At 34.7% G+C, this 15272-nt stretch overlaps 1 protein-coding gene across 2 annotated transcripts in view; it reads left to right on the forward strand.

Moving 5' to 3' along the window:
- Window positions 1-14497, forward strand: part of LOC106711423 (homeotic protein Sex combs reduced) — a 35103-nt gene extending 20606 nt beyond the window's left edge. For both annotated transcript variants that reach the window (XM_014503730.2, XM_014503731.2), the window contains exon 3: window positions 13362-14497. In XM_014503730.2, coding sequence (XP_014359216.1) covers window positions 13362-13666 — 305 coding nt within the window. In that variant the 3' untranslated portion in view covers window positions 13667-14497. The remainder of the gene's footprint in view (window positions 1-13361) is intronic.
- Window positions 14498-15272: the final 775 nt, after the last annotated feature.

Here is a 15272-nt window from a genome sequence, read left to right on the forward strand (position 1 = left end):
TCAATTAGCTTTCCGCACATGAGGCCTTCGTTGCGCTGGGCGTGCGTATTATTAATTTAAATTTATGGCATCATTTATTGGGCGATACTTTTGAAATTATTACCGGTTTTACATCGTGAGATTGTGCTCGGAACCAAATAGAGTATGAAAAATCTCTTAGATTGGAAACTTATTTTTTAATGAAATTTATAACTTGTATTGATTGTTCTTAAAATACCTTAAGAAAGTTTAAACAATTAGTAAAACAAGAGTAAGGTATAACTTAATGCATATAAAAATGCGAAAGCACGCTTTGAGATTGAATCAGTATAAACACTGTTGTATCGAAATAGACCATCAAAAAGTTCAAGTAGGAATTTATCAACGGCGCCGTCGTTGCGCCTGCGCACGTGATTTATTGCATGTTATGTAAATGTGTACAAGATATTAGTGTCCTTAATATTTCTGCGCCGTGATTAGTGAACCATAAACGTGAGATGTTCACTTTTAATGCTCTTCGTGCTTCCCTCGGCTTCCCAATCAGACATCTTCGGATTCACTTTTAAACGTCGTGCATTATTCCTTCGTGGCGTCTCGGGACGTAAATAGATATTTAACCTCATTGCACTGACTGTACACGCCCCTTTCTAAGTTAATACTGGATTTTTTTTTATTATCGGATTAAACCCGCTTTGTTTAATTTTGAATTCTTATTATTAATGTCATGACATTTGGCAAGTATTAAAGTGATAACTAATATAACACCAATTTTACTGAAAACAAAGTTACTTTTAAGATACTTAATGATAATTTCTGTGGATAATACGCCAACGATCCACGGAGCAATATATGACGTGATAAACTCATTGATGCAAAGCTACGGAAATTATATCTCTCTTGTAAAGATGGTTAAAAAAGAGCTTTGACCGTTCATTTAATAAACGCAAAAAAGTTTAGACACCGTTATCATATATACAGGATATTGAGAGAGCTTTCCTTCCAACGTTTAATTTAATAGCAAGGCAGTGCGCCAAGCAATAAGAGGATAGGCAATGACATTTGGACCAACAGAACACGATGCGTCGCTCTACTTGATGACATAATTTGGTACGTGCGTGTGCGCAGCGGCGCACGTCCATATTTCATTACCTACATTTTATACGCTCCCGTGACTCCCAGCCGCCTGTGACATCAACCAACCTATTCTTAAATGTGTGAATTGTATTCTCAATCAGAAACAATGATTTCTAATTTAGTCCGTATGGTTAAGACAATAGGGCACTTATTTCTAAAGCTTATTTCCTTCATTTAAGTTCTCGACTGTAGTTAAAATTAGATATAATATATCATGCGAACTGTTAATTAGTCATTATTATTTTATACAATATGTTTTCTGAAGACGAAGCTAGTATAGCAAGTTTACAAGACTCTTCCTAGCAATATAAATTTGATTAATATTTCTCTATTTATATCTAACATGACATGTGTCTTTAGTCTATCTGTCTATTAGGTATTTATTCAAACTAAAACAGTAAGTATACATTTAATAAGACCTAAATAAGTTACGACAACAAAGACTAAGGGTAAAAGAAACATATTTAATCTGCATTCTTTTAAAAAGGTGGCTATTTATTTTATAAAAGATTACAGAATTAAACATCCAGATCGCATTTATCGTACTTTAGCTTCTTAAAGATAGCATCGTAAATTAAAAAGGAAAAACTTGTTGAGCAAAGTAAATCAAAAGTTCCTTAAAGTCTCACCGCGGGACTGACCAACATATTACGATAGCCCTCAAGAGATACGAAAAAATAAATAAGAGATGCCTGCACTCCGTATCACGAAACGCGGTAAGCGTTTAAAAGTAGGTAGAATCGTGATAGGTAGGCGACATGGTAAAATAATTGCCTTGCAGTGAGCCCTCCATGTTCGTCGGCCTTTTTGATTTGAAACTCTTATACAGATTAAACATAACCTTTTAAGCTTTTTTAGTTTATTTTAAATAATTCGGTTTGTTTATTTCTAATAGATTAAGTTTTAACATGATAGAATAGTAAATGTGATTATTAGTAATCTTATTAATAATAATAAATGAGAATCTATCATCTAATATCATCTAAACAAGATGCATGTTTGTTAGATGGCGTCTCCAGAATCAGATCCTCGATGAAATATAGCATATAGAGAACATAGTCTAAAATAACGCATAGGCCGCTAATATTTTTTTATCATGTTTTACTCTTTGATGATATATAAATAACAGTTTTCTTTTTTTTTATATGTTTTGTGCTTATTTACTTAAATTTTAGGCATAACGAATTTAATTCGGTGTACTTTAAATACAGTCATAAAAAAAATTTCGTGACATTGAGCAAATAGTAATAAAAATCAGGAACAGGAACTCTAAGTCGGGAGTGTCTTGACAGTCCACCTTGTGGCTGTCACTCAGCACTGACAAGTCGCGGTGACAGGCTACGCTACACGCAGGTGAATTGGCGCCATAAAGGTGTGTCTACACTGTCGCTATTGCATTAATTATGTAAAACGTGCTTTGAGTTTTGAACATACATTTATGACATAAAAACAGTTTTTAACGTTAATTTATAAAAACCATTTGCCAAATCATTAAATCTACATGTTGGGAGTATGAAAAAACTACTAGTGCGGACGTACTTCAGACAAATTATTTCGATCACATTTTGAAGTAGATCTTATGTTGCAATAATACTTCTTCAGTAGATATTACTTATTCATGCAACAACAAAAGCCTTTCAAAATTCAAGGTAGTAAACTAGATTTAACGCTGCAAAATTTTCCTTATACAAAAGTGCTAGAATTGTGTTTCAAAATATCAAATAGAGCGGAACTATCGTTTAAGTTATTTAAAAGCTGCTAGTAAAATAAACGTTATGTACTAACCTTAGTTTCATTAGAAGGTGTGAGTAAAAATCTCATAGCGTTAAAATTCGAAGTGAATTTTAACTTCAAATTCGAAAATTCTAATTTGAAGTTAAAATTCAAAATGTACGTCAATTACCAGGAAACGAGTTCTGTGACTTTTAAGCCTGTCATGCCGTGTGATCTATTAATTTCTTACGAACTGTACTTAAATGTTAACATCATCATCTCCCTGGCTATATCCCACTCTCTTGCGTCGTCACACAAGGTTTTATAAACCTTAAAGTTTTGGCTTAATTTTACGACCTGTACTTAAACGTTAACGTGAACATCTAAAGAAATGCTTTATCTTACTACTACAGTCAAAACCGTTTATAGCGACATCGTTTAGAACAACATACCGGTTAAATTGACCAAAATCAAAGGTCCTGGCTGAATGTTATTACATATCTTTCCTATTAATACCTGTCACCGGTTGTTACAACTATCGGTTTTTACGACTCAATATGAGCAGTCCCTTCGATGTCGTTATAACAGATTTTGACTGTAGTTACTTACTTCTTATATTTGACGAAATACAAAAAAGTGTCAGATTTTTTTTATTTTAATATTTAACATATATTTACTTATATTAATTTTAACAAATGATGTATTCATGTAATTTGTGGTGTATCACCTCTTTCGTAATTAAGTCACTGGCCGGTAAGCCAGTGATATTATAATCAATAATGTGTCAACATAATGTCATTAATAAAAATAATGTAAATATAGACAACAATGCATTTTATTTCTTTATGTATATTTAATATTGGCGACGAGTTTTAAACCCACGATCACATGGAAAAAGTAAAAAAACAGCGGAGTACCCAAAGAGGGTTACTCACTAGAATAGAAAAATATGTAACATCGAGGGCGTCGATGTCTGACGAGGACATCGATGCTCGCTCTGAGAGCCTTAATACAGCGATAAAGTCTCTGCGAGAGCTTCAGCGAACGATCGAAGACCACACCGTCGACCAGCATGACGAGACCGCTTACGAGCAAGAACAGGAGTACAGGTACGATTTCGAAGAGCTGTACACAACAATTATCACGAAACTATTAACGAAAAAGAAACTAAACCAACGACAGCAAGAACAACAACAGCGAGCGCAACATCATAATGAACAACAGTTGCATGACCAGCAGCAGATACGTGAGAGCATACCTAAAATACAATTTCAACCACTAGGAGCATCAGAAACTTTCAACAACTTTAAGAGAAGACTGGAAGCTTACTTTCGATTGAATAATATTACCAAAGATCAAACAAAAACAAACATTATACTATCTACATTATCACCAGAGCTCCATGAAAAGCTCTGTGACTTAGTATGCCCAGAAGAACCAATTAATATGTCATTTGATCTCATCACCGAAACACTTAATGAATATGTAGATCCAAAACCTAGCAAATGGGCCCTACAACATAAATTCATATCAAGAATACAAAAATCTGATGAAACTATAGCTCAATTCACAGCGGAACTAAAAAAATTAACAACAAACTGCGAATTTAATTGCCAACATTGTGAGAAGAACACATCAGAAAGTTTCCTTTGCCTACAATTCATACGAGGCTTAAAAGATAATGACGCACGAACAAAAATTTTACAAGATCAAAATAAATGCACATTTAAAGAACTAGTGCAAATAGCAACATCAATCGAAATGGGAAAATCAGAAAACGACACTTTTGCTACAAATGTATTGCCCGGCACGAGTAACGGCAGTATTGACAAAGTTTCTACAAACACATATCGACCTAAAACTTCAAACTCAAGACAAATCACACGCCGAGATTTATTAGGTAAATGTTTTCGCTGCGGATCTTCTCATGAAAGCAGAATATGTAACGCCAGCAATGTCACCTGCCGGAAATGCAATAAAATCGGCCATCTTGCCCGCGTTTGCCTACAACGCAACCCTAATCTGCACTACAAGACACCAAGACCCAATTCGCACCAACTAGAAGAGCCGAACAATAGCGATAATGATGACTGGAACGACATCAATATGATATCTGGCGAAAGAACTGACAAATTCATGATATCAGTACAGATCGAGAACGCAAAGCTGAAAATGGAATTTGATACTGGAGCAACATTAACGTCAATGTCAATGCGAGACTATAGAAAACTGAATATTGGAAAAAGACTGTTCCACACAGATATTAAACTTCGTACTTACACAGGAGAAGTAATAAAACCAGTCGGAGTCACTTACGTTAAATGCAAATACCAAGAGAAGGAATTTCACGGTAAACTATATTTAATCAATGGCAATGTAGATCCTATTTTTGGACGCAGTTGGATGAAGGAACTGGAAAACTTGAACTTAGCAGATATAAAAACTATACAACATTCAAAGAACTTAGAACTAGACCAACTCTTACATCTTTATAAAACTTCAGTCTTTAACTCCGACCTGGGTAAAATACCTAATTACAAGGGACACTTTAACCTTAAAGAAAACACACAACCAATTTTTATCAAACCTCGAAGAATACCCTACGCTTTAAAAACTAAAGTGGATGAAGAAATAGAGCGACTTTGCAAGCTAGGGGTCATTACGAAAGTTGACCACTCTGAGTGGGGAACACCAGTGGTACCAGTTGTCAAGCCGAACGGGTCAATCCGACTTTGCGCAGACTACAAAGTTACACTAAATAAAGTTATATTGGATGAACAATACCCAATACCGATGATAGAGGATATCTTTGCAGAAATGAACGGCGGCAAGCTATTTTGTACACTCGACATAACTCAAGCATACCTTAATATGGTCATGGACGACGAAAGCGCAATGCTACAAACACTCAGTACACACAAAGGTACATACAAAGTAAACAGACTTATGTTCGGTGTGAAAGTCGCGCCGAGCTTGTGGCAAAGATTTATAGACAGACTCTTGCAGGGGCTGGAAGGAGTCAAATGCTTTTTCGATGATATAATTATTCAAGGAGATTCAAAGGAAAAATTGTTACAAAGACTTAAGCTTGTGCTTGATAAACTGAAAGAAAGCAATCTCAGAGTAAACAAGGATAAGTGCCAATTTTTTAAAACAAGTATAAATTACCTAGGGTACACTATAGATAAAGATGGCCTGCACAAAAACAAGGACAAGATAAATGCTATAATAAAAACAGAACGCCCAGTAAACACTGCAGGATTGAGAACGTTCCTCGGTATGGCAAATTTCTATAATAAATTCATACCCAATCTCGCATCCATCACGAATCCCTTGAACAATTTATTAAAGAAAGAATCAAGCTTCCAATGGACTACACAGTGCGAAGAAGCCTTCACCAGAATCAAAAAAGAAATATTAAGCGAAAGAGTATTGACACACTTTGATCCAACAAAACCACTAGTATTGGCCACTGACGCTTCACCACTAGGGCTTGGTGCAGTCCTATCACACAGACTTACTGACGGATCAGAGAGGCATGTTGCGTTTGCCTCGAGGACATTATCAGACAGCGAGAAAAGATATAGTCAAATTGACAAAGAAGCTACGGCGATTCACTGGGGATTAAAAAAATTTTTCTACTATATCTACGGCCGAAAATTTACCCTCATAACAGACCACAAACCACTTACAAGCATATTTCATCCAAATAAAACCTTACCAGCAATGAGCACTATGAGGTTATTTCATTACGCCCACTTCTTGTCCGGATTTGACTACAATATTGAATATAGAACTTCAGCGAATAACTCCAATGCCGACTACCTATCAAGATTTCCAATAGAGTCTACAAGGATTAATAAACACAATTCCAATTAGAGCAAATTAATACTATAGACATCAACCCAAATACGATAGCAACTGAGACTAAAAATGATTCAGAACATAGACCTCTACTACAGGCACTTAATTCAGGCATCTCGCTAAGAACACTCGGTTTCAAGGACAATGAGTTCACATTACATGACGGCTGTATACTAAGAGGAGCGCGCGTTCTTATCCCTAGAACACTTCAAGAACGCGTGCTAAATGAACTACATCTCGGCCATCCAGGAATAGTTAAGATGAAACTATTGGCGCGCAGTTTTGTATATTGGAAGGGGATTGATAACGACATCGAAAAGAAGGTGAAATCGTGCAGAACTTGCAGACTACAACAGAATGAACCTGAAAAAGCACCACTTCACCATTGGGAACGACCTGATGGACCTTGGCAAAGATTGCACATTGATTTTGCAGGACCTTTCCAGGGTCACCAACTTTTTATAATAGTAGATGCATTTTCAAAATGGATTGAGGTAATACCTACCAAAACCACAACAACTACTTGGTGCGTCCAAAAACTGAAAGAATTATTTTGCACCTTTGGAATACCACGAATTTTAGTCTCTGACAACGGACGACAATTTATCTCAGAAGAGTTTGAAGCATTCCTCAAAGACAGTATGATCGTTCATAAGACGTCTGCTCCATACCATCCAGCAACGAACGGTCAAGCCGAACGATACGTTCAAACCGTGAAAAGGATACTACGAAGCTTAGAGGGGGAAGGAGGCACAATATATCAAAAGCTCCTCACGACTAAAACACGACTTCGTCGAACGCCGGACGCTAACGGCCAGACCCCCTACGAGCTTATGTTTGGTAGGGAGGTACGCACGTCGCTACATGCCATGTTCATGAGAGGGGAACGACGACGACCATCAGTTAAACACCAGCCACATCTTATCAAAGAGTTCAATCCAGGCGACCGCATCCAGGCCCGTGATTATACCGTCGGCTCCACGCAGCGCTGGCGTTTCGGGACCATTCAGGAACGTTTAGGGAGACTACATTATAAAATAATAACTGATGAAGGCTCTGTCTGGCGTAGGCACATTGACCAGCTCCTAGCTGCTCCCTTGGTCCAAAGCTAGGGGGGAGAAACTGTGGTGTATCACCTCTTTCGTAATTAAGTCACTGGCCGGTAAGCCAGTGATATTATAATCAATAATGTGTCAACATAATGTCATTAATAAAAATAATGTAAATATAGACAACAATGCATTTTATTTCTTTATGTATATTTAATATAATTAATACTGTATTATGTATATTATTATGTTCACTGCCTATTTCAGTTGTTGACTATATCTACATCATTTTATTAAAACTCTAGCCGTGTTTGCAAGTTAAAAATTCACCCGTTCTTCATGATTAATGTGTCTGTTAGCCTGTATTGAATATTGTGAGATGACCTGTTTGACGATGCACCGACTACTTGTAATAGGCAGATGTTATACATACAGACGCGAAGACGCCTTGGCGACTGTTTATGATTACCATGACTGTGACAATATCATTTGTTATAGTTACTTTATTTGAAGAATAATGTGATTTACACCTGATTTTTTGAAGACGGATATTCAAATTAACCACTTGATATATTTTCCTACTTCTAACTTTTTTCATTAGTTACGGTATAAATCGCATCGTTATATTTTTTTATTTCAAAACATTATTTTTTCGGTACTTTTTTATATAAAGTGGCAAACGAGCAAGCGGTCTGCTAAATTTTCCGAAATAGCGAAGCGAACGCTGCCAATAGACATGTGCAATTGTATAGAAAATAACAAAACACGATAATAAACATACAGATGTATGTTTTAACCTTAATTTATACAAGTTGTGTTTATCTGTAAGTGAAATTACATGTTACCTGAAACCTGCTGTAATAGTGTCTAAAACTGATGTATGAACACATGTACTTTTGTTGATAAACCAAATAAATAAATAAAATAAAATAAATAAATAAATAATTTTAACCGTAAAAATTAGTAACTATACACTAGGTACACAACATTCTATGAACTATATATTGGTAATATGTTGAACAGAATGTAACTGTCTTGCAGAATTTGCTAGTGCATTACGCAACCCTTATAAAACAAATACACTAAAATCTTTCATCTCCATTTAAATTGATAAAAATGTCTTTCACCAAGAAAATTTGAAATTCTTCTTTCTATTTGACTTAGCAATTCTATTCATTATATTTAAATCATAAAACGTGAGCAATAAAAAAATCGTAATGGATGTGCTTTGTAGAAAATCGGTCATAAAAATATCACAAGAAATTATTAATTTTTATACAGTTGCAAGTATCACAAAAGTATTTAAAGAAGATCTTTATTCGTATTCGGACGATTCGTGACGATGACGGATTTACATCGTCGTTATCTTTTTTCTAGAAGGAAAGGATAGAAGTGGATCAGGCAGCGAAAGGATTGGGTAGAAAAGGGAAAATATCCTTTTTCAGTAAATCTGTCTATTAAAAGAAGGCAGTACAGCAGTAGTGCAGATATATATAGGCCGTCTTATCGCTGATTCATTTTTTTTTTTCGCGTCATCATTTTTGACACATATCGTGACAGTTTGCACGTTTACCAGCTTCTACCTCTCAAAAACGTCAGTGCGAAATTACGACTAACCATAGCAAATATTTGCTGGTAAGCCAAATCTACGACCCTTTTGCTCTGTGGCTGTAGTTAATTTGACTGCGGCTATAAAAAACACGTGACACTTTTATTGCATGTATTCTGTTTTCATCTAGATATCATTAGTCATGGCGTCTTTGATGTTTTATCGCTAAACATTTTTATGTTGGCATATTCAGAGACGCGAGCTTATTAAGTATGTTACGTTGATGGAAAGATATAAGCCCGATAGAAAAATGTTACAACTTGTATTTATCGTGTTCACTGTTTTCTTATGGATATGACGTAGTCATATAGAATTATATAATAAACTGGTAAATAAAATTTATGTAATACAAATTTGTGTAATCACATTTCCATTCATAATTACCATTTTTTACATTCGGATAAAAAAAAAATATATTCGCTGAATCAATAATATTTTTTGCGCGATTGTGTGTTTTGTTTATTGATGGGTGTCATTATTGTTATCTTGGAAATGCCTACTATTATGTAAAGCTTTATTTATCAATGTCCATTGCGACGAACTCTAAGGTTGTCATCAAGGTCGATTACATTTACAATGTCCTAAGTTATATAAATTCCATATTCTTGTAAACTAAAAATGAGTCAAATATAACTGACAAAGTTATATTAATTACAATGATTAAGCTTTTAGGGGACGCAAAAAGTTACATCATAAGTCATTAAGCTATTTTCATAGGACCATTTGCTTCAAAATCATTCGGTGATTATAAAATTTAGTAGTCATTTTCTTTACAAACATCTAGAAAAATTACGAATATATTCACGTAAGCCATTTAATGGCTAATAACTTATTAACAGGTCTCTTAATCAATAGCTAATACACATATAGGTACTATTCAGATCTAATTTAGATTTCGTCGTTTCGAGTTCGTTTATGGTCAGCGGTCACTTCGCCATTTCGGCGAATTCAGGTTGCCGTAAACTCGTTTGCCACCTTATAATATTTACAAAAAAATGAAAATCGATATTACCTACGTTAAATGGGCTAAAACTAGTTTTTTTTTTTCAAAAGTTAAACCTAAATTAAAACTAATATTAACATTAAAACCGTGTTATATTGAGCATTAATAAATAAAAAATATTTTAAAATAATAACAAAAAAAAAACTCTGCAATTCCTTTGAAAACTAAATTCACATAAAAAAAGGCATGAAGCCGTCACCAGACACTAGCTGTTTTAGTTAACAAATATTGTCTCATCCATAAGTATTACGATGCCATTCGTTTAAAATTCGACCATGCAATATGTCTAGATCCAGGCAGACGGAATATCAATGGTTTGTGACCTAGAATTACCTGCTTCGGATAAAAACTGCCTATTTGTGGCGTCGATGTCTACGACAAGTTTCCATCGAGATTTTTTTTGCTATCTAGCGACTTTATTGATTACGTAACAACTTACGTTAATTTAAAGTTCTTCACATTTACGAATGCCGCAGTTTTTATGCAATAGTTAACCGGCTATAACATCTTTTACTAGTATATATTTTTAAACACTAATTTCGGTTTTTTTTCAATCTTTAGAAATTCACAATGACATTTGAACATGTTAAAAATGCTGAAAGGCCGTATATAACATATACTAACTGAAGACCGCGTCTCCGTTCAAGCTGATTAAAAAAAAAACTTAATTAATAGCCTATATGTTCTTATAGGCCATGCAGCCGTTCTGGAGATACCTTCGAACAAACATCCATCCATCCATACATCTAATCATTCGCTTTTATAATATTAGTAAGATTATTAAGGAGTAAAATACAGATTTTGTAAGATATTTTTTGAATACGAGAAATTTTATTTCTCTAATTTTTTTTCATGTTAAACGACAGAACTATGTTACAACTTTAGAATTACTAATTATAATGACATCTATCTGTTGCCCGTGACTTCTTCGGCGTGGAATTAAAAATACTCCAAAAAACTCTATATTTCCAGCAATGAAAGAATTTTTCATATCGGTTCAGGAGTTATCGGAGCCTATTTAATGCAAACAATCAAATCTTTCTCTCCTTTAAAACATAAGTATAGATATAAAGTAAGTATCGTATAAGCATTAAGACAAACATTGCAGAAATCAACTATTCAATGTTTTATGTAAATTTAACGACAAGAGTAATTATTCACTTTGATCGTAAATAATTTTATCTTTATTCTGATGACAGCGAATTTATTGTGTTATTAAATTATTAGACTCAAGTACATACAAGTAGGTACTACGTGAGATTTAAAATTATTACATTTTATTTATATAATCATAGATATATGTGTAATTATCACGACATGAGTTGTACAAACCTGTCCCAGAAGGGAAAGAGATCTCTGTCTCCCTATTGCACGGGTTCACTCTCCGTTCTTTATGTTTTGTATGAAAAAATAAGAGAAATATGAAAAACTAGCTGTCGCCCGAAACTCCGTCCGGGCGGAAATAAAAAAATAATAATAAGTAGCCTATGTGGTCTTCCAGATTATGAGCCAAATTTCATCAAGATCCGTTGAGCCGTCCCGGAAATACCTTCTTACAAACATCCATCCATCCATCTAAACTATCGGATTTATAATATTAATAAGATTGCAACATCTATCAGATTAAAATTACTTATGTCAAATGTCAATTCAATTGCTTATTGCGTTGTTTTAACACTCCACAACATTTAAGAATAATAGACCTATGTTTTCAACAGATCTTTTTTGCTCTTTGTCTGTTACCGTTATTTACGTACCTTTGCTAATCTATCTGGATATATTATAATTTCAAATCAATAATAGTTCGACATTTAATATTGAAACATGTGCACTTCCTCGTCTCGTCATATTTAATTCAAATTAGAAACTCGATGTTGGCGTTTTATCAAAATCAACATATTCGTGAGATCGCATTGAAATTCATATGTCCTCGTATTGCGTCCATTCGTTTCGTCTCTATACAAGGATTATGTTAAAATAATGCTGTCAGTCGGTTGTTTGTGCATCGGGCTGTCACTAACATTTCAATCCGTAGGGTTTTTGCCGCGACTTCACGTGTAGTACTTCGGACATCAAATATTTATAGCGTTTTAACATCTTTATTGACGCGGGCCTGCCATCACGGCCTGAATAAAGGAAAGTATCGGCTCACTACTGTTTTCGTTAAGCTCTTTTTATTGTTTTACTCAATTGTTCTTTGCTCCTTATAGCAATTTATTTTTTGATTCGTTTATGTAATACAACTAATTTCATTTGACACAAGGACTATTAAGTGCAACAGTTTGATAAACAATTTAATTATATTGCAAAAGTAACTCATTAGCGGGCGAGGCTACTTAAAGAAATATAACAAATGGCTCGGTTTAATTTTGTAGACATACTCGAGACTCAGCGCGTATCGATCACGGGGCATGGCGAGCGGCCAGGCGCGCGGGCGGCGGCCGGCGACGTCGAGCGACAGGTGCGCCCTGCGCCTGCAACCGATGACTCGACCGCTCGCGACGTCGTCGTTCGACAACCACTCCTTTGATTTCGTCTCACTGCCGCACATCTCTCCCGACTTTCCACAAATAATAACTATTTATTTACTACAATATTATTCTCGCTCTTGATCTCCACACGATTCTATTTCGGACACCAATCTGTCTTGCAATAACACGTGTCGAAAACCATGAGTTATATCGCAACATGTCGGCTACAATGCGTTTTACAACATTGGAATTATGCGACAGCTCGGAAGTAAAATAACAAATTGTAGAAGCGTGTAATTCTTATTTTATTCTTTTTAATCTTGCTCTCGAATCGTGCGCATCGCCTCTAGCCGTATATCACAATCGGGCAAGCGTAGCAAGGCACGAAGTCGATCGAGCCAAGTATTCATTGGCGCTCAAACGGGCATTCAGTTCTAAATAGTAGCGTGCCTCACGTTTTGTGACTATAATAAAACTGCACTAAACAAACTCGAACATGTAATTTTAATTTTCTTACGATTCATTTAATATTTTTTCAGGTACAGTGAATGCAAACGGGGAAACAAAACGTCAGAGGACATCGTACACACGGTACCAGACGCTCGAGCTGGAGAAGGAGTTCCACTTCAACCGGTACCTGACACGGAGGAGAAGGATCGAGATCGCGCACGCATTGTGCCTCACCGAGCGCCAGATTAAGATCTGGTTCCAAAACCGCCGCATGAAGTGGAAGAAAGAGCATAAGATGGCATCGATGAATATCGTCCCGTACCATATGAATCCATATGGCCATCCGTACCAGTTCGACCTTCACCCGAGTCAATTTGCGCATCTCTCCGCATAGGATCAGTGGAATTTTTCGAATAGTGGATAACTGATTTACTAAACTCACAGTCGATCGTCTAGAAGACGAGGTTGCTTGTACCATCTCTAATCCAAGTTAGATTTTTGATGTTATAGCAACCAGACTGGATCAGTTATTCGCTGTTCGAAAAATTTCATAATGTGCTAAACAAAAATTGTTGAAATAATTGTGACACTACCAGTGACAGTTAAAGACTTGTGTTTGTGCAAAGTGAAGAACAAGAAGAAATTGTGTGTTTGAATAAAATCCTAATTTAAGACCAAACATGTAACATAATTTAATATTAATTCAATGCATAGAGTCTATTAGGTGTTCGAGACAGTCATCAGAAAGGTGTTTCGAACGAAGGATATCTTCGATCACTACCATTATTGTTTCGACGTTTATAAAAACGTTTAAACAATGACAAATATTGTTGTAGAAAGAATTTTACCTAGTCATAAGCCGTAATTTGATCTGCATACTATTCCTAATAGTGTAAAATAATTTAAAGTTTAATCATGTAAATTGTGATGGCTAGTTAGACTTTAAGGTAGATATCGTTTATTTTATGAAGCGCTGCGCGTAACCGATAATGTTTAATCTGAATTTGGTAATGCGTTAGCCGTCACCACATACAACAAATTCGGAAATGTACAGGGATTTAGTAAAAATTGTCGATTACGAAAAACATTCGAATCGTATGACAAATCAGTTAATTTGATTTAAGAACAGCCAGTGATCTATCACGATAATAAAACTGAATGTTTGGTAAGACGCTGTGAAACCATTTGAAAATATAAGCTCAGTTAAATGAAAAGAAATAATGTGAATAGGTAGAAATTTCTGCTTTATATTGTAAATACATTTTGTCATGTAGTTGTATGGTGGAAATTTAATATATTATTCAGCTTAGTACTTCTTTAAGAACTGTTTTATGTTCCTGTTCTTAGTTGTAAATACTTAGTAAAATATTTATATCACTTTAACACGGTTCGTCTTACATGATCAACTACATTTATTATCATTTAAAATATTGATAATATTATCTTTGAATTTCTCACAAAGCATACCACTCAATACATGTGACTACTTAATATATTTAATGTCGTATTCGTAAAATGTACTTAAATATACTTAGCAAGTAAATATATTGTTTTCTTAAACGGCTAAAATGTCTGTAGATATTTTTTACTTTCAAACCCACTGTCCCATGAAGGACTTGCAATTAATTTCATTATAATAGAAATGTCGTGGTCAACTGTGATATTTTGTTAAATTTTATTTTTAAGTCAAACAACGATTTGAGTTTCGAAAGATTTTTTTCCTTTCAGTGTTCACGTTACTATTTGATTTCCCGAACCGTTTAATTTGTTTCTTTATTTATTGTTTGTAAATATTAGAGGTAAAGATTAGAATAATTCAATTTAAAAATGTTCAAATTCATTAAAAATATGCGTAAGTAACTTTTATGAGATGTATCATGTTCTTTTAAATAACTGTGCAATAGAACGCGGCCTAAGTTTTATTGTTCCCCGATCTTCCTTCTATTTTGTATGATACTGTTTTAGTTGTGTTATTTCATTGTAATTAATAAAATATAAAT

Source organism: Papilio machaon, chromosome 9 (assembly GCF_912999745.1).
Source record: "Papilio machaon chromosome 9, ilPapMach1.1, whole genome shotgun sequence".
NCBI lineage: Eukaryota > Metazoa > Arthropoda > Insecta > Lepidoptera > Papilionidae > Papilio > Papilio machaon.